This window comes from Amia ocellicauda, chromosome 1 (assembly GCF_036373705.1).
Source record: "Amia ocellicauda isolate fAmiCal2 chromosome 1, fAmiCal2.hap1, whole genome shotgun sequence".
Taxonomy (NCBI): Eukaryota; Metazoa; Chordata; class Actinopteri; order Amiiformes; family Amiidae; genus Amia; species Amia ocellicauda.
Genome location: NC_089850.1, coordinates 19,489,693 through 19,514,231, shown reverse-complemented (window position 1 = coordinate 19,514,231; position 24,539 = coordinate 19,489,693). Strand labels below are relative to the sequence as shown.

The following is a 24,539-nucleotide window of genomic DNA, read 5'->3' as shown; positions in this document are numbered from 1 at the left end:
CCTCCTCAACCCACCTTTGGCTGAAGAGATATAAGGCATGGCAGAGGCGCCAACTTAGGAGAACAATTTCCATTTTAATGTTCTTCCACAGTGACCTATTGAAATTTGCCAACGCAGCTTTCTGTCCCACCGAACAATTACAGCTTAATCTGTCGTCCCCTTCCGCCCTGCACTGACATGACATTTGTAATGAGAAAGAAACCGGGCGCAATTATATACACAGAAATGTCACTGTGGATTGTAATTATTACCATGTAAGTTGCTTTCTGAGAAAAATAAAGCTGTTTTCTTTTTTACCCACCCCCTCTGCTTTGGCTTGCCAGACTTTATCATGTATAATCACTTCTCAGCCTTATAAGTGGAAAATATGCAGCACGAAGCCAGTACGTCTTACAACGCTGAAATGTAGCTGTATTAGTTTAAAAACTAAGCAGCAGATGGAAAGAAAACTAGTCACCAATGCTGATTTATAAACTAGTGCTTCAGAAACCAAATAAAAATCAAATCAGAAATCTACATCAAGAACTGCCATGAGTTTTCTTTCACTAGGGCTCTCAAACCCCATTCCCTGAGGGCCACGGGGGCCCTCATGGTTTCAATTCCAGCTGAAGCTCCCAGTTATTTAATTTACCTAGGTCTTTTATTAATTAGACTGGAGTTGGTTTTAAGGGCTTTTAAAGACTCTTTTGATTCAATGCAGCATGACCATGTAACATAACTTGCATCCTGTGGAGGGGCATTAAACTCACCCAGTTAATCGACTACCCAGAGGCAGACAGTCAACGCTGGGAGTTTGGTGGGGGAAACGAAAGGCAGAAGTTTTAAGCTCGGCCCTTCAAAGAGTGTCAATGTTTCAGAGAGTAAAGCACCGCTGCCTTCAGTCAAGACACCTTTACCAATGGAGCTCCCCTACAGCATTAGAAAAGATAAGGTGGTATTCCTCAAAGGATGCAAAGGAAACAGAATTCAGAAAGCAGACAGAAGAGTATAAAATACATAACAAATGTGCATAAAGGTCATTCAACAGGATACACTTTAGCAGTGAGATTTTCCTCTCAAGTATCAGGGCCTTCCTTGACCGTTAAGAAGTTACCATCACTATTGGTACTACGTTATTTTAATTCTGGTCGACAGACTAAACCAAAAACAACAACAACAACAACAGCAAACCAAAGAAACCAGCTAACAACTGGCACAAGTACAGGTTTATAAATATTGTGAACTAAAATGATTAAAGTGTTGCCTTGCCTCATGGCTCTTATAATAAATGTGGTTTCAAACCATAATAACAATACAAATATAATACTAAATAAACTAGCTTTAGATGCATCTGCTGCCCTTTAAAGCCGAAACGCTGCATTAATTAAACGTGGTTTGAACAAAGCTGACTATTTACAAAGGTCTACAGTTTCAAAGGAGCAAAATCTTCCCCCGCGCCAGTCACTTTCCCTCGTCTTCAGATCAGGTTGCAGCTGGACTGGACAACAACTTTAGAATTACAGTGAAGAACAACATTAAAAAAAAAAAAAAGGAACGAAAACCTAAAACATACCGGAAAACACCTTTAAGGGTTTCAGTAACCCCATCCCTGATGACTAAAACAGAAACAGGTTGCCACGCTTCTTGTTTTGTTTTGTTTTTTTAAACTTTCCCAGAACTGGAGGTTTTTCTTTGGGCTTCAGAGGAACACCTTCTGCCCACATTAAATTTAACCAAGGGTGGGGAGGATAGAAATAATACAAAATATGAGCAGGTCACGCAGAGTTGTGGTACCCAGCGATGTGTTAGGGCTGTCTGCAGTTTAAGAGCTCTCCGCTAACTATCTGCAGCTGCAGGGGAAACCAAGTACAAACACAAGAAAACAACCCCCTTTCTAAGATGGAGAGGTTTTCAAATTCAAACAGTGCTTGGCTTCGTCTGTGGATTGCATTGAAGGACACCAGTGCAGTGCAGTTTGATATACAACTGGGGGAACATAAATTATTACATTAAAAATAGACAACAGCAGCACAGTAACGTATATTATCCAGGGTGGGGGAGTTATATACGCAACAGCGCTGCTATTGCTAGTGGAGCCAATAATATCAGCAGCAAATTTAGCTCCCTCACGCACCACTAACCAGTCAACTACAGGTCACGCTGGACGTAGCCGAACCAGAAAGTGCTGTATAGCGGGACCCAGCCATTGGGAGCACAGCTACAAATTAATGATGGAGATCGCAGTGCAGTAGGCCGAGGTGCCTTTGTGATTTTCAACCGCCTCACTGCGCGTCTCTTTAATTAGGCGCAGGAAATTAATACAAGATTTTAAAAAAGAATGTGCCTTTTTCTTAGGATTAAGATCTAGGCCACACTTTGAAGACCCAGATTACAAACGAACAAAAATCCTGAACACACATTTACGGTGGCATTTCCAAGGGCTCTGGAAGAGGATCACTTTTTCTTTGCTTTTTAACCGAGTATTTCAGACTGCTCCATTGTTGTGTACCGTGTCACTTTGTGACGCTCCAGATAGACATAACAGCTGGGCCAGAACTGCAGAAAACCCAGACCAGCATGCACATCAGTGTGTCAATACATCACATATGATATGCAGGCAACTCAGAATTACAGTATAGTGTACATATCTACACAGAAGATGCTATTGGAAAGTATATAACTTAACCATGGGGGTAAAATGGTAACAAGAGGGCATATGATCTTTTAGTCAGAGCAGAAGGAGAAAATATTATATTGCACTCTGGATGAAGACTATTCTCTCCTCAGCAAAATATAATATTTGAGAATGTATACGGTGTAAAAGAATGTGGCCCCTTCTCTGCCCCGGAGCGAAGAGACTGACCCTTACGCCCTGTGGATTAAGTATTTCCATAACAAAGGGAACATTTAATACGCGAGGCCAAAAGCGGCTACCCAGTTGAGTTGTGCTCTCGCAGCGTTGGGCTGAGTGACAGTCGTTTCAGGCCTGCGTGCGCTCTCTTTCAACCTCAATGCAGGAGTGCCAGTTCTGATTTGAACTTGAGCCTTTTCAACAGGCCATTCCCTAACAACCGTCTCTCATATGAAGTGTTAACTCGGAGAGGAACAGTTCCTGGCAGAGGGAACACAATAAAGAGCAATTTAGGGATCAAATCCTACATGTCTGACCTCGGTCAAGAAACATCTGAAGACCTGGATCAGTTTCAAATTATATATATACACATTTTGAAATGGCAGAAAATGACCTGTGAAGCAACAGCATCGACTGTCATCTTATTCCCACTACAATAAACACCACTCCGAGTCTGGGAACAATTAAACAGCTCTTCCCCCGGCCAGGGCTTTTTCAAATTATTTTGTTTTCCCTGAAGTACAACATCCTGGTGTCGGCTGTCCCTTAGGCCAAGACTTGTGTGTGCTTTTCATCTTGTGAATTAACGAGAGAAATTGCAGGACGCCAAAGGTAAAAATCCCTGAACTCTACTACTCTCTAACACACAACGTAGTTTGGTGAATCTAGGATGACGGAAGGCTTGTCAGATTCATTAAAAAATCTGAGATGAATTAGAAGACCTGAACCATTCAGTTTTCAAGAGGCAGCGGAGAAAATGCAGAACGAGTCAGCCGTGAGGAGGCTCAGCTCGACAGACAAGGCCATATTTATACCACAGGCCATTTTATTACAGCAGGGATTGGAGTATTGGAGTATCCGAAACAGCTACAGAAATGACATGATGCGCTCGATTTTAAGTCAGACAAGCAGCAACACTGTCATCTAGTGTCCAGACATTTCATTACAGTCATTACAACTAAAACAACTTCACAAATCAGTCCCCAAAGGTGTGGTTGAACAGATGTTTACACAAAATAAAACTGAAATATGATCCACTGTGTGATTGTTTGTGCTAAAGTTGTGTCTATTATCATATTATTATTCTACCAAATGTCATTTTAATATCACAACAGTTCAACTGCACTTGCTTTTTACAAAGATACGCATAGTGCTGGGCCTGTGTGTGTCTCATAGGAAACCTCACAGACATGTCAGGAGATGATGCACTATATTATTATTACTACATGTGGACCGTGATGATCTATAAGAGTTTAAGGGAGCACTGGGGATGCTGGAGTGAGGTCCCACACTCATCACATGGGCTGGTCTCCACAGTCCTATTATACAGTCAACCAGTTTCCCAGCAGACAGAGTTTCCTCAGATTGAAGTGCCATCGGGAGGGGGGGCTCTGTGTTTGTGTCTCTCTCTGCTTGGGCCCAGGGAGGAAGACCAATGAGGAAGGACCGGGGAGCACTAGACAGGAGGTCTGGATCTTCCACTTTGCCTTCCTCTTCTCCCTTGGCCTCCTGCAGGTTCATGCGTCTGCTTTCCTGGAGCCCCGCACCGCACCTCAGCCACCAGCGGGGCCTCCACAGCGCACATCCTGCCTCTCGCTGGGTCTCTGCGGGTAACAGGTCAATCAGCCAAGTCAGTGGTCTGTAAGCTCATCCTAGCTGATGCCCTGGAGAGGCGGTGGGTGAACAGGGCTTCCTGCAGGGGGGGTTCAGGCACAGAGACTGCATCCTCCTCTAATTTCTCCAGCTCCCTCAGAGTCTGCTCCTCCTCCAGCCCATCAGAGGACAAGTGGGCTCCCAACTGACCTGGAGAACAGGAAGAACAAGAGCCCAGCTGACTGTCGGTGGGGATGTGCAGAGTCTGGCTGATAATTCTCACTACTGTGCACCGATGCCCACCATGCAACTGAGCTCAGAGTTGTAGATATTCACCTCATCATGTTTTCTATGGAATAAATCAAATTAAAATTTGTATAATTGTTTTTTTGATTGCACTCATATTGCACGTTAAGGTTCCCACAAGTGTAAAATGGCGCTAACCCTAAAATTCAGCTTGGTCCATTACTTGTAGCTACAGCATCCAGACATGCACTGATAACAGCAGCCTGGTGAACATCTGTACCACATTCTTAGGTGCAAATTTAAACACTAGGTATCACTCTTTGGTATTCCTGCACAATCCCAGAGCACACAAGCAACAGAAGTCCTTATATTAAGTTCATAACCTAGTGAATAAGCATATAAATGATGCAAAAAAGTAAATAAACAATGAAATGTAATTTCATAAAGGGGGTAGACAGATTTTCCATATACAGGCATGTTTTGATGTACGGCATGTCACAGGTCAGTTTTGTATGTATGTCAGATTTTTGTTTTTATCGTTATAAGTCAAGCTAAAATGTTAAAAGTTGTAAGCATAAGTTACCCTATATTTAACCTATATACTGTTCTGCACATGAAAATTGCATAAACACGGTAATGTACATGAATGAATACTAAATTGATAAAATACAAATAAGGTAATAAAATAAAGGTAAAGCCCTCACCAAGGAAAGTTTATGTAATTTATAAACTGAGGTTTCGTAAACGTGTCCGAAATGGCAGCAACCTCTGCCCCCCCCTCCACACACACATTGGGTTAGAAGGATTACTTTTTGACAAAACTATACATAAGCGCTTATTTTGGAAGGTTAAATATTCGTATAGATCATGACACTACAATTTTTGATGACATCATGAAGCAGAACTAATACAATTCCTATAACTATTATGACATCAGTGCTGTTGCCATGACTGCGGGGGTTTAAGTTAATAAAGCTATAGTTTTCACATATTGTTCATGCACAGTTAACATACAGATATTGTTTCAGCTTAGTGATATAAGAGTTAACTTCAACAATGGATAGAAAATTATTTATCAATATTGACTAAAGGGAAGAAATAAATATTCAATAAAGGTTACAAGGTTTTAATTAAATCAACCTTAAAATTATTAAAGGTAATTACTTTTATTATGAATATTAATTTCCTTAAAGTTTCCATATGGTATGAAACTTAGATACGTTTAACTCAAATGTTCTAAGTGGAAGTTTGAAACACAAAATAAATGTACTCATCTCAGTCAGTAAACATACATTACCAATATTTTAAATATTTTTTCTCTGTACTAAACACAATATTTTCTTACTCTTGTAAGTAAAGTTGTATAAAGTCATCAGACAAATAAATGCATAAATATGAACTGGGTTTAAAATTTGCTCTTTGACTAACTGTCAATACTAGACAGTCATTCATTGTTTGAAGTTTCCTTCTCAGCGAGAGAGGCTGGAGGGCAGCAGGGCCCAGTGACAGGAAAGGAGAGGAAGAAAAAGTATGGAGGGAAGAGGCAGGGAAAGGGCAAGAGAAAGACCAGCAGCTGACCTTCAGTACCGAGGAATCGGACTCTGAAGCGAAAGCGCAGGGAGAGCAGAGCTGAGGGGGACAGTGAGAAAAGGGTCAAGAGTGCATGGTGGCCAGCACTGTCGTTCTCTGACCAAGATTCTCCTCCCAGCGCTCAACGCTGCAGCACCGACAGCCAGGAGACGGACAGCGACGGCCCTCCTCTCCACTTCCCCGCTGTCACGTCATCTGGCTGCCCAAGAAGAGGTTAGAGACGACAGATGACGTTCACATTTGTATTAGCTCCTATTTGTATTGAAAATTAAATAACTCTGGATCTATTCAGGCACTATTATGTTACAAACAGTTACAAACAAATTAAAAATATTAATACTAAATTTAAATATTTAAATGTTTCCTTGTTTTAAGTTTCTCTTATGTAATTTAATTTTTCTTCTGACTGCTTTAAATAAAAAAGGATTTAATAATGACCACTTACAGTTTGTAAGACATTTATACTTATCAAATTAATTAAAACACACAGGATTTAATATTTCTATATCTCCCCCAAAATAGTTTTCCTTCAAATCATTAATGTTAATTTCTTTGCCTTCATTTTATTAAATGTCTTTCAGATGCTTTTAACATTAAGTATTTCGAGACTCATAAGATTGGGTCTGGAGGGTTTGGGGCAGTTTACACTGGATTCAGGAGGCGAGATGGGCTTGAGGTGAGCTATTCCTTCCAGAATGGGTGTCCACTGGCCATAAAAACAAACAAACAGAAATAAATAAATATACAGACTCGGTTTATGAATTGAAATGTGGTGAATGTAGTTTATTAAATGTGCTAAAAATTCCTTAGGTTTGATTTATTTTTATTCATTATTGCATTGTCGTCAGGTTTTTTTTATTTATTATTTCAGGTGGCAATAAATAAATCCCCATCAATTGGGTGACATGGGATGAAGTTGTAAGTACACACTGATGTTTTACTGACCAGTAAATGCTTCCCATTGACAGATGGATTTGTTTTCAATCTGATGTCAGTTTAACACTCCAGAACAGGAAGAATGCAAAACCCCTCTCCTGCCTCACTGAGGATCAGATACAAACTGGAAATACAATCGTATAGTGAAATGTGCCAGTGTGTGTTTGAGACGGAGAGAAATCAGAGACAGCTCTGTCTTGCACTGAGTGGTTTATGTGCATCATTTTTCAGGCTTTTCTTCATTCCAAAATATTCAAATGTATTAATTCAAGTGTAGATGTAGCAATATTGCAGCTGGTCTGAAGGTTTTGATTCATGGTCTTCTAAACTGTGGTTACATTTGAAATGCTTTTATGCAGATTGTCAGGGGAAAGACAGTCAAACTGCCCAGGGAGCTGCTCCTCATGCAGAGGGTCGGGACTTACGTGGGAGTCATCCAGCTGCTGGACTTCTTTGAGCTGCCCAACGAGTACCTGCTGGTGCTGGAGCGGCCCGAGCCCTGCCCAGACCTGTTCAGCTACGCTCGGGACCGAGGGAACCGCCTGGATGAGGACCAGGCCACAGACTTCCTGCGTCAGCTGGTGCAGACCCTGCAGCTGTGCCACGAGAGAGGAGTCCTGCACCGGGACGTCAAGCCAGAGAACATCTTAGTGCAGCTGGACACTGGTGACCTCAAACTCCTGGACTTTGGCTGCGGCTGCGATCTTCAGGACTCTGTCTACAGCACCTTCAGTGGTGAGTGTCGGTGGCCCAAATGGTGGGGCCTGTATTAAAACTGCAGCCACTTCATATATCTGGTAAACAGATCCACAGAAGTCTGAATAGTGACATTAAGCTGTTTGTGGCGACTGATTTCCTGTGTCTGCAGGCACTCCTCACTACACACCTCCTGAGTGGATCCAGCACTCTGGCTACAGAGGCGTCCCAGACACGGTCCGGTCCCTGGGCGTGTTGCTATTCGCCATAACCTGTGGGGATCTACCCTTCCAAACAGACGAGGAGATCGTGCAGGGTGTGCTGGGGGACTTCCCAGCAGAGCTCACCACAGTTAAGGCAGAAGACCATCAGCTCACCTGAAGTGCTTTACTGATCCAAGGACATCCCCCAACACATTCCCTCCTTCTCTCACCCCACAGATTTCGAGGACCTGGTTCGCGACTGCCTGGCCCACAATCCCAAGGTCCGGCCCTCACTGGAGGGCATCCTGCGCTATACTGCGATGAGGTGAATCCATCTCACTGGCTGGAAGGTGAGTAATAATTAAATAATAATAAAAAAAAATGCCTCCAATGTGAATAAGCATGTTTAAGCTTTGCATGAATATGAATGTAAACCAACAAATAACAGTCGTATTGCTATAAAGCATGTCAAAAGGAAACACCGTTTTTTAAGTGATTACCCATTTCTCAATCAGGGTGGCAAAAACAGATTTATTTATTTTTTTTGCTCTGCATTGCTAAATGTATTACACTTTCATCAACCATGTCTCATCCAGCCGCAAACCCTATCTTGTTTTCTCTCTTTTTGTAGGTTTGCCTGAGAGCCATGCAGCTCGACCACCGATTGGGATTCAGTCCTACTGAAAACCTTAGACTGAAATTGGCCATACACTCAGTTTCATTGCTGCTAGGCCTAAAGCACCAGGGATAGAAACTACAGTGCCCACAAGCCCAGGCACGTAACTTCAGGTTGGCTGTCAGCTGACCTCCACAAGCAGTCAGCTGACCCACAACCAGGAACAGGTGGCTCAGGGCCTGCCTGTATAAAAGGAGGACCCAGGCACTACTCCTCTGTCTCACAACTTGTGGACAGGGACGAGGAGGGGGGCTGTATATACCCTGGGTTGACGGGCTACGAACTCTCCTTGCCTACTTGTTTGGTGAACTGATGGGACTGATAGAGCTCAAAGAAGAGAGGTGTTTTCCGTTTGGGTTTGTCTCTCTGAATGCTCATCATGGCAAAGCCTTCCGTCTAAAATAAAGCCGGCCTGTTGTACCTTGAACTCAGAGTCCTGCGAATCTCTGCTTGTGACCCTGCCTACATGTCACTTCACCACACCCAACCCCCACTGCGTCACAATACACTATAAACATGAGCGCAGTTCTAATTCAATAACGAGCAGCTGTTCAGAGCTTCAACAACAGAAAGTGCACCAGAAATTACAGTACAGTATCAATACGTTAACTTATATGCTGCAAATGACAACACAAAAAGCACTTGGCGAAACGAAATAATGACATCTATCATAATCTACCAGAAAATATCCGGGGGGGGGGGGGGGGGTTGTGCTTCAGGGTACAGTACTTCTAGAAGCAACTGACCAGCATTGGAGAACATTTAAGACGACATGCCACTACATTCTGTGTAACACTAATATGAATACCATAGTATTAACACATCAATACCTCATGCACATCATCCAAGTTCTGATATTGGGCACATGAACCTTAAACCTGTTATACATGTATTTAACATCCAAGATGAAGTGCATGACATATTCATGTGTTAATCCTGTGCCATTCATATATTAGTTCATGAGGAATCACACCACCTTATTTCATTGGGTGTATACTGTGCACTAGTATCTTTGGACGTTGTTCCTTTGGTCTTAACATCCCCCCTGCTGTATACAACCCCAATTCCGAAAAAGCTGGGACAGTATGGAAAATGCTAATAAAAAAAAAGAGGAGTGATTTGTAAATGTACTTTGACTTGTATTTAAACAAAAAACATAAAGGCAAGGTATTTGATGTTTTACCTAATCAACTGCATAGTTTTTTGAAGTTAAACATTTATTTTGAAATTGACGCATGCAACACGTTCCAAAAACGTTGGGACAGGGGCAATTTAGGACTAATAATGATGTGACAAGTTGAAATAAGAAGGTGATGTGAAACAGGTGAGGCAATCGTGTAATCATAGTATATAAGGAGCCTCCAAAAATCTAGGAGCAAGGATGGGTCGAGGCTCGCCAATCTGCCAACAGATGCGTCCGCGAATAATCCAACACGGTTGGATATTGTATAGACAGAACTACAATTCCCAGCATGCCGTTTTTATTGTTGCCTGGTAGTGACGCACGCATGTTGTGCAAAGTAAAACATCAAATAATGTGTTAATAATGTGTTTTCAATATAGTACAGGGTGAATTTAATTTTCAAATGACTTTTTTTTTGCATTTTCCATACTGTCCCAACCTTTTCGGAATTGGGGTTAAATATGCATAACTTTTCTTGGGCTGTATTAAGAGTCAGCCAGACAGCTGTTTAAAGGGGGAGGGCATTTGCTTTATAAATGGTCTTCCTACAATTTTTAGTTTTATAGCTTTTGACTTCCAGCGCTGCCAATATATTCTCTATAAAAGAGCTCTGTTAACTTGCGACAGAAAGAGAGCTTGGTAAAACACTTTCAAGATAGTACGAGTAACAAACACAATCCAAACACTGCAATTCGTAACAAGCCAAAACAGTGCAGCAACAACAACAACTGACCCTCATGGTAAAACTATGTGCCATTGTAGCATTGAAGAACAGGACTTCAGCAGCTACCACAGACTGAAGGACTACAGCTTATGTAATGAACATATATTTAATGATTACAGCATATTAATGCACATGTATTTTGTTACTTCTTAAGTTTTAAAAATAAGCTTTTCCTTGAATGTTTTAGCTTTTATAATATTTGGCATTATCTTCAAACACTAGAAAAGCTAATGGTATGTTGTTGCTGACAATGGGAAGAAAACGTCCTCAGTGGGGCATCTAGTGGCTACATAAAGTCACAACAAGAGAATGACAGCAATGTCCTATCAGACTGAGACACTTTCAATCAGCATTTGTTTTTCAGTGTTGTTTTATACTATGACTGGCTTATCAAAAGTAATAAAAGAAAACTGTTCAAAGGGGAGTGGTGGCACCTCAGCAGTACAGTGTTCCCGTCATCATTCTGCACATTCAGCTGGAGTTTTTGGACACAGAGGAAAGACGGCCACATGCAGGTCAACTACTACCACATCCAGCAGCAACCCGATTTTAAATAACATTTCACGTTCAGTTAAATATTCAAAATCCAACCCTGACACAATTAGCCAATTGGCACAATACAAAATTCCTTCTCTACTGACCATCCTGATTCCTAGTAAAAGTGTGCTGTAGTTGTATAAGCATGCACTTTATAAGCCTATGAATATACAAATACAAACTGGCATATTGGACAGTTGAAAATTATTATTATTTATGCATGGCACTCAGCGGTAGCTTCATGAATCTTCCAGTATATCATTAACAGTTGAATAAGCGCTCTCTTCAAGCTTACTATATAGTCAAAGTACAATCTAAATCACCTAGTCTTGGTTTGTAGTCAAGAGCTAAAGAAAAGACACTGAATGGACTGCTGGTACATGTGTATTCCATTCCTTATGGCATACATAGGCAAATAAAGAAAGAAATGTAACTTATGACACATTTTAATTGTTTACTTCTTACTCTAATGGAAAGGCAACATAACTGCATCGTTAAATTCTATACCATTCATTCACTACTGTTATGCAAGAGTTCTGCAGTTGTACAGTTCAGAAAACTATGGCAGCCTGTCCGTACCGGTGATTGTTAGCACCTTCTGCTTTCATGGGGGACAATTGCCGATATTTATGCATAAGGACAAGACGCTAGGTAAAATATTTTGGCTGTATCCTGAAGCTGACTTGCATACGTGAAGGGGCATTTTAGGAGGAGGAAAACTTTAAACTAATTGGAGGAGCGAGAATGTGCTGTATTTTGACTCATTTGTTGTAAGTAAAGACAGAATCTGTGTCAGTCGAAACTGAAAAATAATGGTGCTTATGAGCTTTGTCCCAAGTATGAAATGTTGCAAGTCGAAGTTGTCGTAAGTTGGAACTAGCCTGTATATAATATATATAAAAAAATAAGCTTGTACAAATGTGATAATTCTTGGGAGACCTTCTTCCGGTTTTAACGGGTCAATTGATCAGACTCACAGGGCATGATCCTGCTGGAATGCAACACAGCTCCAACCTGGGACGGAGCACGTGTATGGAGATACCCCTATATCAGAGTAACAGTAACCCCTTGTGGTGAATATGTAGAGCAATTTATGCCAGTTTTTCTATCAAACTGAAACCTTAAAAGTAAGTATAGTAACTAAGCAAACAACTCACATTGGGAAAAGTGATAGAGACAGAGCCAAACTCTCAGTGGTGGAAACTTATTTACTTGCCACTGATGCATCTCTTGCCAACTCCTCCTGCAAATCTTCCTAAATCGGGAAGCTAGCAGACCACAACCTCCTGCACCTTGACCCCACAGCCTTCCAGCTGACCTCTGTAAAGAAGGTGCCTCAAGCTGCGGATCTTCAACTGCTTGGCAACATTAACTTCTTGGTGATGGAAACAGCGTTGACCTTGGCAGTGATAGAGAGCCGCACACTGCTGGTCTCCAAGGGTCCGCCTTTTTGTAGAGCTCACATGGCACTGCCTGTTTCTTCCACCCATCCTGCCTCCATCATGATGACCACAACACTAGAACTACATCTCTGTAGACTGCCATGCCATGCCATGCACTGCCACTAATATGCATGGCAGAAAATAAAAGTAAAATAAAATGCAAAGTGCTCTAAAAAACCCACAAGTGTACAATTCTAAGCCCATCTGCCCCATTAGATCCGTGTTACACTTGAAAACGTTCGTAGATACCATTCGCAAATGGTAATTTATTTCTGTGGCCACTCACTTGCACAGTATAATTAACGGCCATAGATGTATCCATATAGCTCTATATTTCTGTACAGGAAATGTTTAGTTGTACTGTTGTTAGCAAGATAGATGTCAGTCGATAAACAAGGTACCGGTTTTAAACCATCAGATTAAACGATGGCTGTTAAACACTTATCTATCAAGCTTTAAAAGAAACGTCTGATAACTGATGCCCCAAGAGCGGCACTTCATCTCAGTTTACAGCGCTTGACAGATAAAACGTATCTACTGTCACTGATCTCACAAAATAAGTTAAAAGTACGAATTATTTAATAATGCAATTAACACCGCTAAAGCGGAAAAAGATATCGTCTTCCATGCTTGTGATGTTACTTGGTACACAGATACTAATATGGAAAAACCTCAATTTACAGCCAGCTTTCGCTCGCGTTGAGAACAAACTGTTGCTGACAGCGACGTGGACAGGGTGCTGATCTCCATTACTAACGCAGCACAGAGACACAGACGCGCTCAGCTGGTGGGCTTACCTGGCAAAGCAGCTCTCACAGGTGTCACGGTCTCTGCCTTTTCGGGAAACAGTGCAGGCGAACGGCTCACAGTCATAGAGCAGCTCCCCGGGCCGCAGCGGGGCGCCGGCCCGCAGCCCGTTGCCTCTGCCCGGGCTGCAGAAGCGCCGCAGTGTGCGCGCCATGGTGCTGAGAGCCGGCGAAGACCTGCGCCTGAGCACCCATGTGCGGAAATCAACCCGGAAGGCTCCTGAGGCCAACCAGGGAGCGGCCATTATTACCAGTGATCACGTGGAGGTGGTGAATAAAATGATTGTGCAGTACAATTATAAGATAACAAATGAGTTATTGTATTATTCCCTTTCCCTAAAATACTGAATATACAATAATAATGCGATTTTGGATTGTTTTATTGTTCTTTTGTATTTTCTTTGTGTGGTATTATTTTTCTGTCTTTGTATAGACAGAACTACAATTCCCAGCATGCCGTTTTTATTGTCGCCTGGTAGTGACGCACGCATGTGGCGCATTGAGAGACGTGCACTGAGGCGCTGCTGGAGGGTCACCACCATGCTCCTTCAATGTCACTGCCTGCAGTGTCGCGTTAACGCAGGCATGGGCCGGTGTTTTCTGTGAGCAGGGGTCGGTGATAACGACAGGCACGACCGAGTACAGAGGTGAGACTGCATGCCATCACGAATCTATTACAATTCCGCTAATTACACAATTTTAATAACCTAATAACCACACGTGTGTGTGTGTGTAAGGTATATGCGTATCTGTAGCATCGACTTAAAACATAGCGTTGGACCAAACAAAGACCAAGACTGAGGCATTTCAATGTTGCAAATTTCAAAATCAGTCAATTGTATGTAGTACTAGCAGCTTAGCTGGAGAAAGATCCTGCTGGTCAAGTGACTCGCAGAGCAGAAAGGTTTTAACCTCATGTGTGTATACATTGAGATTAAAATCCTCTGCTGCCATGCTTCAACGCTGCACAGCATCTGAACTCCAACACAATCAATGCATACGTTATGAACACCTGATGCACTAGTAAGTCAAATTTGATATCAACTTTGCCTCGATTAAGCTCAAAGATCTTGTTTCTTTATATAATGTTTCACCAGATATGCATTTGGCATACACACATTTATTTATACTAGGATACAAGCTGCCATTATGGCGAGTATTTGGACACATCGCTAACATAAATGATTTACATAGATACAATTATGCTGTCAAGTTAAGGTTAAGTACAGGTATGGAACATTGAATCCCAAATCCAAGCATCTCAAAGTGCTGCCGATTTATTATTTTGACGTTTAAAAACCCTTCTTGAAATGGGTGTATTTTTGTCTTTAAGATGTGTGCGTCATAATGCACAGCAAAACGTTTTCAGCCCCAACTCGAGGTTAGAAAAGTGTGGTGAAACTGCAGTCCACAGGAGTTCATTGATCCCACGACATGAACTTCAGTGTCACCTGTTTGCTAAATTCAGTAAAATACTCTTTCAGTGGTTGTTTTTAAAACCACAGTGGAAAATGTATTATTATACTTCTACACTTATTTTGTAAAGGATTTGTTTAGACTTCTGACCTTGTTCTCTTTCTGATGTAAATACATTACACAGGTGTCATATTAAAGCCTGACAGCAAGGTGCCTGGAGAGTTCCAGCAGGCCTGTCTTCCCCTGTAGACATCAACCTGAGCCCTTCCCTTTGCCTCTCCCCTCAGGAATCCTGCTGCCATGTCTACGCCCTGTCATGGGTCCCGGCTGCTGGTGCTGGCCGTGCGGACCGCCGGCTGCCTGATACGTGGGAGACGGGCCCCGACGGCTCCGCACCGGGCACGGGCGTACTCCCTGGACACGGCTGCTCTCGGCGGGGGAGCACTGAAGCAGGCGGCCCATCCGGCATCCAAACCCGAACCTCTCTCCTCCCGCCTCGGCAGTGCCCAGAGGAACCTGTCCGCTATCGCCTGCTCCCTGCAGGGCCAGTCGAGGCCCCTGTGCAGATATGACTTCCTAGACTTGGGGGAAGTGGAGGAGCACACTATAAAGGCACAGGCCTGCAAGACTATTCGAAGGTTCATCGTGGACCCACGGCTGGCCAGGCTGGTGGCCGACGAGCTGGAGCACGACCTCGCGGACAGCAGGGCGGTCATCTTTGAGTGCAACCCCGGTACGCCTGCCCCTGCCCCTGTCTCTCTCTGTTGGGTGTTTGTGAGCAACAGGAGAAAAGATGCCCACAACCCCTGGTTTTGTCTTCACTGTAAAAAAAAAACTAAACAAAATAAATGCATAATTAGTTAACGAGAAAATGTGCTTAAAGTTAGTAAGTTCTACTTATGAACAGACACTGCTGCTAATCAGCCAATCACTCTACAGAGGAACGTATTTTCTTATATTTTCCCCACATAGTTTTAGAAGTGTCTAAAGCAGGTTTTAAAATGTACATTTATCAAGGTAGAACTTTTTTAATTTAGTGTTGTCTGGTTTGAATGCTCGACTGTCAAATAAAGAACACGGTCTCATATTGGCTTTGTGACCATAGCTCTCGGTTTGACAACCATTTTTTTGTTTGTTTGTTTGTTTGTGTGTTTCTTATAGGTCCTGGAGTCTTAACTCGAACTTTGCTTAACTCTGGAGCACAGAGAATAGTTGCCCTTGAAAGTGATAAAGCCTTCCTTCCAGATCTACAGGTAAAGATTTGTGTCTATTTCTGAGTGCCGTCTTAGCTGTTTTCACACAGGCTGTAGTACGTGCTCTGGGTTGTGAGTCATTGGTTTTGTTTCGATTACACCTGATTTCCATCAAGTCCAATTCTAATGCTTCTGAAGGCTAACGAGCTCTGTATGTGTGTGTGTGTGTGTGTGTGTGTGTGTGTGTGTGTGTGTGTGTGTGTGTGTGTGTGTCTGTGTCTGTCACAGGTCCTGGAGAACAGTCTGGACGGGCAGCTGGAAGTGGTTCACTGCGACTTCTTCAAACTCGATCCCATTGGACAGGGAACCATGAGGCCTCCAGCCATGTATTCAGAGAAGCTCTTCAACAATCTGGGGATCTCCGAGGTCCCCTGGACTGAAGGTGAGGATTTGGTCTCTCCACCATCGTGCTGAAAATCTGCAGCTCTCCAGGGCCAAGATTGGGGGACACCTACCCTAGAGGATCAAACTATTTTAATAATATTTTGATACATCCATCATTTTGGTTCTGTATGTGTGTGTATTGTTTCGGTAGATGTGCCCGTCAAAGTGGTGGGGATTTTCTCGCAGCGGAACGAGAGGAACATGCTGTGGAAGCTCGTCTACGCCCTGTACGAGCGCCTGTCCATCTTCCGCTACGGCAGAGTGGAGCTGCTCATGTTCATCAGCGAAAAGGAATACACGGTAGGAGGGCGAACCACATTGTAATGGAATCTCAGATTACGTTATGCATTTGCAATTTGTCTTTTCCTAAAGTGCAAATACGATGTCTGCACTCCCATAACTTTTATAACAAAATAATTAAATTCTCCTCCTACGACAGACGAATTGATTGATTAGCACAAGTGTCTCCTTAATCATTTGGAGTGGATCATGGTCAGCTGAAATGAGCCACCTGTCTGTGCCAACCTGTGCCTTAATGCCTCAAACAGTGTCATATTCTGACAGTAGGTTCCTTTTCCAGAACCGTTTATGTGCGTGATTGTTTTACTCAGCCTTTTTCCTCTTGTTCTGATTTCGTACAGAAACTGGTTTGCAGTCCGGGGGACATGAAGAATTACATGGCTCTAGGCTGTCTGTGGCAGATGGCCTGTGACATCCAGCTTCTGCACAAGGTGAGTGTAGCGTCTTGTAGCGGACCTTGAATTAATAAGAACAATAGACAGTTAACAGGCGTCCTTTCCAAATATAGCACACAGAGATCCCAGTCAACGACAAGGTAGGTGGATGTTTCAAGCAAAAGCCTTCTGGGGTCTGGAGAGTCTTGTCATTTTAAAAAGAAGAGAAGCTTAAATGTAAAACTGTGCACGTGTGTGTACAGCACAAAAGAAAATGAGAATCGGATTGAAGGAGCGGCTCCCCTCTGAATTTGAGACCGAAGCAGCACACACTCACTCCTTCTCTCTGCTTCCCTTCCTCAGGAGCCGTGGTCATCATTTCTCACCACATCCAAGTCCTCTGCGGTACCCAAGAGCATCGTAAGTGTCTCGTCTGTAATGCGTCCGTTACACTCTCACCAGTGTGGCAGTAATGCAGGCGTCCACAGTATCCCCGGACATCAATGTCCAGTCCTCGGGGGCACGGGGCGGCAGGTTTATATACACGTACACGTATGTATTAGAGGTCTTCACGGGTCCAAAAATATGTGCCCGAACCCGAAGAGACCCGGAAATGTGCTACCCGGACCCGACCCGGACACGTCTATTATTTGAAACCTGGACACACAGACCCGATTGAACCGGCAAAGATCCTACAGCTAATCGCTATTAACAAGTTAATTTACAAGTTGTGAAAATAAAACTTTGTGTCTTACCTAATGTAACGTTAGTAGCTTCTCTCCTGTACCTGACCGTGACGCATACAATCCATCCTCCTTGCCAGGAAAGCTGGTAAAGTAGCATCCATGTTGCTCCTCTTGCTGATTGAAAGCGCCTGTATAATCCACTCATTATTTCAGCTTCAAAATTCCACTTGCTGTCACGGTTGCAGAGGACAAACGCGACTTTTCAGTTTTGCAGTTTTTTTGTATCTCGCATAATACGATAACTTCCACTGTTTGCCCTTTTGAACTATAATAACGACTGCTCGTTCAATGCCACGGCGCTGACATTAGCATGACAAATGTGCTGTCATTGTGCTCTGAGACGCGTCTGCCATAGATTTTAGATACAAAGCGAACGAACTCCACGATATCTCACAAATGGCACCAACGCTAATAATGCACTTCAGTTTACGTCATCTGTCGAACACCAATATGGCGCAATAAGTCCCGCCTTCTAAATAAAAGAGCCAATCGTCAATTGGTAAAGTCATTGCATCACTCGGGTATTACACACAATGTTAAACAGACGCGGGACCCGAAGTACAAGAATGGGACCCGACCTGGACCCGGCTGACCATTTAAAATATTGACCCGAACCCGTACGGGTCCCAGGTCGGGTCCCGGGTCCTCGGGTTTGGGTGGACCCGTGAAGACCTCTAGTATGTATACATCTCATCAGCAGCATCCTTTTGTTCCTTCTGAGCAGTTGACGAATGACCACCTGTGCCTGGTGAGGATCACCCCGCGCAGGGACCTGTTCTCGGCCACCCTGACGCCCTCCAACACCTCCACGCTGGTCATGATGATCAAACAGTGTCTGGCCAAACGCAAGGCCAAGTTGGCGGACAGGCTGAAGTAAGTACAGCAGTGACCTGTGAAGGCCTACCGAGAAGGCATTTCAGTAAAACATCAATATTAACTCCGCTCCTGTGACATTACTGGTATATGGGATTGATGAAGTGATGACAATGGTACGGAGATGCCCATCATTTTTGACGCAAGCTTTTTTTCTTCTTCAAGCAACAAATGCTCTTTAGATCTTGTATGTAAGGAACGAAGTTGAAATTAGTTTCATCCGGTGGTGGCGTCCCACAGCAGTATTTGCCTGTGTGGACTTGACTTTTCCAGTCCCTTCCCTTGAATACAGCAGTAGAAATACAGGTAGTGCGTGTGAGACAAGAGAGGAACTTGTGTTGCGTGTGGAAGGCAAACTCCGCTTGGCTCCTGTAACTGTGCAATGGGTGCTGTCACATCCAATAACAGCCGATGGATTGATAGAACAACGACAACCCAAACAGACGCACCAAAAGCGGTCTGCTAATGCTCTAAGAAGTGTTTTCAGTGCATGCTTGAAATGTAAGGATGATTATAACCTAGAGAGACATTTAAGCATATGTAAGTGTCAGGTTTTCTGTCCTGTTTGATGCAGCGCTGTCACCGGGTGTTGGAGAGTAAATTAACCTTGTTTTCTGAAATGGCTATACCCACCGTCTGCTCTTTGATTCCGTGTAGTTCTTGGAGCCCTGGAAGCGGAGCCAAGTTGCTGAGACAGGTGGACTTGCCAGAAGACATTCTCACCGGACTGGTGTACCCAGAGGAGTACAAGCGTCTCTTCGAGGCGATGGAGCACTCGGAGGAGTTCACGCAGAGCTGGCTGTATGAGGAGATCCTGGAAAACACGCGAAACACAGGCTGCCAGTGACTGCTGCCCGCCTGACATGAGACTCCTGTGGTTCAGGAACTGTAAAATCGATAACACACTGGTGTCCAGTCCTGACCTTTCACTGGTGTGAGCGATACATGTTGAAGGTCGGTCTCGATCAGCTTGCGTTTCCAGCCTCTTCCCTCCCATATTGCATTAAAAAAAAATAACATGACCTTTTGTTTTCAATGAAAAATGAACCAGACTGCTTTAAATGAACAGCTGCAGAATGTCTTTACAGAGTTACTTTATCTTGTAAATGATTTGCTTGTCTTGTACATAGGAATCTGAAAATAATTTTATTGAATAACCTTCCATGGAATTTCTCAAAAAGGACATGGAATGTTCTCAATACATGAACTTTCATATGTATTTTTTTAAGCAGAAAAGTGTAATATACTGTTGATGAAACATACCTAACATATTTATTCTTGTCGTCTTGTGTTTTTCAAATTCTCAGTCTGGTTGCAAGTAAGCCTTGTGAATTATAGAGATGGCTAAGAAAACCCAGTTAATAAGAAACACCAACTTGATATTATCTTCAGTATTTAATGAGGAGTCGCTTCACATTGATGATAATATTAATAAAGCCTGTTACTGCTCTTTCTTTCCTGTGTGCCCTGTCACAGAGAGGTAGTTGAATAATCATAATAAAACATTATTTATATAGTGCCTTTCATACTTGAGTGAATAGCACTCAAAAGAAAGGAGAGGAGGCCATTATTTCGCTTATTCATCTGAATAGTTTGGGCACATGTTTCTTGACGGTTCCTATTGAATCTCTGTGTAGCTTTCTGTCCATACACCTGCAACCTCTTGTGTAAAGACATGCTTACAGAATGGATGCAAACACACGATGCAGTACAGATTTCACATTTTGTCACCTGGGGCTGACTTCTTCTGATTGTTAATTCTTACAGAAATTCTTTACTTAATGGCAAGACAAATGGAATTAAAACCTTCAGAACAATTACATTATAACCAGAGTCACTTAAGACAGGTAACTTTCCACTGCAAGTGTGCAATGGCCTGAATTGATTGTGATTTTCTTTTCCCATCACTGGTTAAAATATGGAAATGGCTGATATATTAAGTGAACATTCTTCTGAAACATTAGAAACACAGAGTACAGTATCTGTGGGATTAGCTAATTTATCTCCACCTGGGAATTATATTGAGTTTTCATTTGAAACTTGTCATTAGAATTAAAAAATATTTTGATGTATTGTAAGAATTTTTTTTTCCATAAAATGTCCTTTATACACTCAATCTTATGACACAATAAATAAAAGCCCGTAGTCTTTTTTAACTCATACTAGTTATGTTGCTTGTGCTTTTTTTACACATATGATTAATAATTAATGATAATCCCATTGACAACAATTGTGGAACCAAAAAACCATTCCTTGCAATCTATTGTTATGGTTGATGTGTGTATACAATATTGTATTATTACCTCTCTACACTATCATAACATATTTTTAGCATGGTATACTTTCCAGTGTTTGACCATGGTTTTATCATATTGTAAAATCTTTACTATGATTTTACCACATTTTTACTATTGCTATTACCAATAAAGTATGTGTAATTTCTATAACACTTTACATTAAACAAGTAGTTTTCAATGTGGCCTAGCTTGTACATTTTAAAGCTATGTTACTCAAACCTGTAACTATCAGAAGACTCGGGTCCTTGTGTGGAAGATCCAGGTTCATGTTTACATACTTGTATATACACTCACCTAAAGGATTATTAGGAACACCTGTTCAATTTCTCATTAATGCAATTATCTAACCAACCAATCACATGGAAGTTGCTTCAATGCATTTAGGGGTGTGGTCCTGGTCAAGACAATCTCCTGAACTCCAAACTGAATGTCTGAATGGGAAAGAAAGGTGATTTAAGCCATTTTGAGCGTGGCATGGTTGTTGGTGCCAGACGGGCCGGTCTGAGTATTTCACAATCTGCTCAGTTACTGGGATTTTCACGCACAACCATTTCTAGGGTTTACAAAGAATGGTGTGAAAAGGGAAAAACATCCAGTATGCGGCAGTCCTGTGGGCGAAAATGCCTTGTTGATGCTAGAGGTCAGAGGAGAATGGGCCGACTGATTCAAGCTGATAGAAGAGCAACTTTGACTGAAATAACCACTCGTTACAACCGAGGTATGCAGCAAAGCATTTGTGAAGCCACAACACGTACAACCTTGAGGCGGATGGGCTACAACAGCAGAAGACCCCACCGGGTACCACTCATCTCCACTACAAATAGGAAAAAGAGGCTACAATTTGCACAAGCTCACCAAAATTGGACAGTTGAAGACTGGAAAAATGTTGCCTGGTCTGATGAGTCTCCATTTCTGTTGAGACATTCAGATGGTAGAGTCAGAATTTGGCGTAAACAGAATGAGAACATGGATCCATCATGCCTTGTTACCACTGTGCAGGCTGGTGGTGGTGGTGTAATGGTGTGGGGGATGTTTTCTTGGCACACTTTAGGCCCCTTAGTGCCAATTGGGCATCGTTTAAATGCCACGGCCTACCTGAGCATTGTTTCTGACCATGTCCATCCCTTTATGACCACCATGTACCCATCCTCTGATGGCTACTTCCAGCAGGATAATGCACTATGTCACAAAGGTCGAATCATTTCAAATTGGTTTCTTGAACATGACAATGAGTTCACTGTACTAAACTGGCCCCCACAGTCACCAGATCTCAACCCAATAGAGCATCTTTGGGATGTGGTGGAACGGGAGCTTCGTGCCCTGGATGTGCATCCCACAAATCTCCATCAACTGCAAGATGCTATCCTATCAATATGGGCCAACATTTCTAAAGAATGCTTTCAGCACCTTGTTGAATCAATGCCACGTAGAATTAAGGCAGTTCTGAAGGCGAAAGGGGGTCAAACACAGTATTAGTATGGTGTTCCTAATAATCCTTTAGGTGAGTGTATAATACATTTCAATACATATCGAAATAAATACCCACTTCATTAATGTTAGGACAAATGATCTTCCATAAGTATATTCCATACACACAGTAGCCACTAAATCTATTATCGAGGATTAGGTTTAATTTCAATATAGACTGTCGTGTAAAGTAACCGAACATATCTATGCAAATTATTATATACAATTATTAAATTTCCTTTTGAACATAAATATAATGAAGCCTATGTATTATACACCGATCAGCCATAACATTATGACCACCTGTCTAATATTGTGTAGGTCCCCCTTGTGCCGCCAAAACAGCCCTGACCCGTCGAGGCATGGACTCCACTAGACCTCTGAAGGTGTGCTGTGGTATCTGGCACCAAGACGTTAGCAGCAGATCCTTTAAGTCCTGTAAGTTGCAAGGTGGGGCCTCCATGGATCGGACGTGTTTGTCCAGCACATCCCACAGATGCTTGATTGGATTGAGATCTGGGGAATTTGGAGGCCAAGTCAACACCTTGAACTCGTGATTCATCAGACCAGGCCACCTTCTTCCATTGCTCCGTGGTCCAGTTCTGATGCTCACGTGCCCATTGTAGGCGCTTTCGGCAGTGGACAGGGGTCAGCATGGGCACCCTGACTGGTCTGCGGCTACGCAGCCCCATACGCAACAAACTGCGATGCACTGTGTGTTCTGACACCTTTCTATCAGAACCAGCATTCACTTTTTCAGCAATTTGAGCTACAGTAGCTCGTCTGTTGGATCGGACCACACGGGCCAGCCTTCGCTCCCCACGTGCATCAATGAGCCTTGGCCGCCCATGACCCTGTCGCCGGTTCACCGCTTTTCCTTCCTTGGACCACTTTTGACAGGTACTGACCACTGCAGACCGGGAACACCCCACAAGAGCTGCAGTTTTGGAGATGCTCTGACCCAGTCGTCTAGCCATCACAATTTGGCCCTTGTCAAAGTCGCTCAGATCCTTACGCTGCCCATTTTTCCTGCTTCTGACACCTCAATTTTGAGGACAAAATGTTCACTTACTGCCTAATATATCCCACCTACTGACAGGTGCCATGATAACGAGATTATCAGTGTTATTCACTTCACCTGTCAGTGGTCATAATGTTATGGCTGATAGGTGTATGATCCCAGCAAGATTGACTATATCCAACTTGGCACCTGAAAACGCAAATCGAGGGATCTAGAATAATCCGTTAATCACTTACAAACATCATATTTGAAGAAAACAAAATGAATTGGCATTAATAAAAAGTAATGCCGAATTGCTGTAACGCGTTCACCCAAGTTAGCTACGCCAGGCACAAGCAGAGCCGGCAGTGTGTCGGCGCGGCGCGGCTGCAGTGGGTCCGTCGACCCGGAAGATGGCAGCGTGCGGCAGTGCGGGGCCCGAGTGCCCGGATGCAGCGCGTCGTGTATCGGCGGCGGCGGCAGCAGCAGGACGCCGGACCAGAGAGACGTGAAGTGCTGAATGCAAACGGGAATGAGCCGCTAAAGCGAGACTGATATCTTAACAACCCGTGAGTAACCATTTGATAGCTGTGTCCGGGGGAGCGCTTTTATGATGTGTTGATTTTCATTGTAATAAACGTGGCAGCGGGCTGCGGGGCTACCTCTGTGATGGTATGTATGGGTCATGCATTCGCTCAATAGCAGCTATTACGATCTAATGTGCATGTGTGTTGAGTGGCCTAATCGTGGTGATTGTAAACATTGTTTCCAACATAAATGCTGGCGACGTGACAAGCAGTTTGCATGGTATCCAACACCGCATTGTTGGCCTGTCAGGTGTTAAAGCAGGTTCCGGAGGTGCCAGACCCAGTCTAACCAGTGCGGTGTGATCCGAGCTGCGTGGAGCTGTGTTTACCCCAGCCCGGCTTGACGCGGAAAGTGTGTCGCTAGTAAGGGGGTATGATTT

General features: G+C 43.1%; 4 protein-coding genes across 5 annotated transcripts in view; 3 read left to right on the top strand and 1 right to left on the bottom strand.

The window, feature by feature from the left end:
- The window catches only part of smyd3 (SET and MYND domain containing 3), a 224,055-nt gene extending 210,383 nt beyond the window's left edge, over positions 1-13,672 (bottom strand). The window contains exon 1 of the mRNA XM_066697874.1: positions 13,454-13,672. Within this exon, the coding sequence (XP_066553971.1) occupies positions 13,454-13,617 (164 nt within the window). The 5' untranslated portion in view covers positions 13,618-13,672. The remainder of the gene's footprint in view (positions 1-13,453) is intronic.
- Positions 7,549-8,423, top strand: LOC136768310 (serine/threonine-protein kinase pim-2-like). The gene is made up of 3 exons (XM_066722843.1): positions 7,549-7,957; positions 8,064-8,207; positions 8,332-8,423. Exons 1-3 carry the CDS (start codon positions 7,549-7,551, stop codon positions 8,421-8,423), a joined length of 645 nt encoding a protein of 214 aa, XP_066578940.1.
- A 283-nt stretch (positions 13,673-13,955) lies between the features above and the next one.
- Positions 13,956-20,970, top strand: tfb2m (transcription factor B2, mitochondrial). Its single transcript, XM_066697838.1, has 9 exons — positions 13,956-14,109; positions 15,166-15,611; positions 16,040-16,131; positions 16,360-16,513; positions 16,667-16,815; positions 17,157-17,246; positions 17,553-17,609; positions 18,660-18,808; positions 19,466-20,970. The coding sequence occupies exons 2-9, from the start codon at positions 15,179-15,181 to the stop codon at positions 19,653-19,655; spliced, it is 1,314 nt and encodes a 437-aa protein (XP_066553935.1). The 5' UTR covers positions 13,956-14,109; positions 15,166-15,178; the 3' UTR covers positions 19,656-20,970.
- Positions 20,971-24,019: 3,049 nt separating this feature from the next.
- Positions 24,020-24,539, top strand: part of cnsta (consortin, connexin sorting protein a) — a 34,424-nt gene continuing 33,904 nt past the window's right edge. The window contains exon 1 of one of the 2 annotated variants that reach the window (XM_066697825.1): positions 24,020-24,141. Coding sequence is in view for 1 of the 2 variants with exons in the window: in XM_066697816.1 (XP_066553913.1) it covers positions 24,242-24,244 (3 nt within the window). In the remaining variant the exon portion in view is untranslated. Of the gene's footprint in view, positions 24,245-24,539 lie in introns of both variants that reach the window. The other variant, XM_066697816.1, reaches the window with a different exon arrangement.

What these genes read in the sequence shown, in the direction of transcription:
- tfb2m (XM_066697838.1), top strand. Translation starts at nt 15,179, where the DNA reads ATGTCTACGCCCTGTCATGGGTCCCGGCTGCTGGTGCTGGCCGTGCGG. An exon ending in CGAGGTCCCCTGGACTGAAG is followed by an intron (nt 16,514 to 16,666) that starts GTGAGGATTTGG and finishes TTGTTTCGGTAG; the next exon opens with ATGTGCCCGTCAAAGTGGTG. An exon ending in CTGCGGTACCCAAGAGCATC is followed by an intron (nt 17,610 to 18,659) that starts GTAAGTGTCTCG and finishes CCTTCTGAGCAG; the next exon opens with TTGACGAATGACCACCTGTG.
- LOC136768310 (XM_066722843.1), top strand. Translation starts at nt 7,549, where the DNA reads ATGCAGATTGTCAGGGGAAAGACAGTCAAACTGCCCAGGGAGCTGCTC. An exon ending in TCGGTGGCCCAAATGGTGGG is followed by an intron (nt 7,958 to 8,063) that starts GCCTGTATTAAA and finishes CTGTGTCTGCAG; the next exon opens with GCACTCCTCACTACACACCT. An exon ending in AGACGAGGAGATCGTGCAGG is followed by an intron (nt 8,208 to 8,331) that starts GTGTGCTGGGGG and finishes CTCACCCCACAG; the next exon opens with ATTTCGAGGACCTGGTTCGC.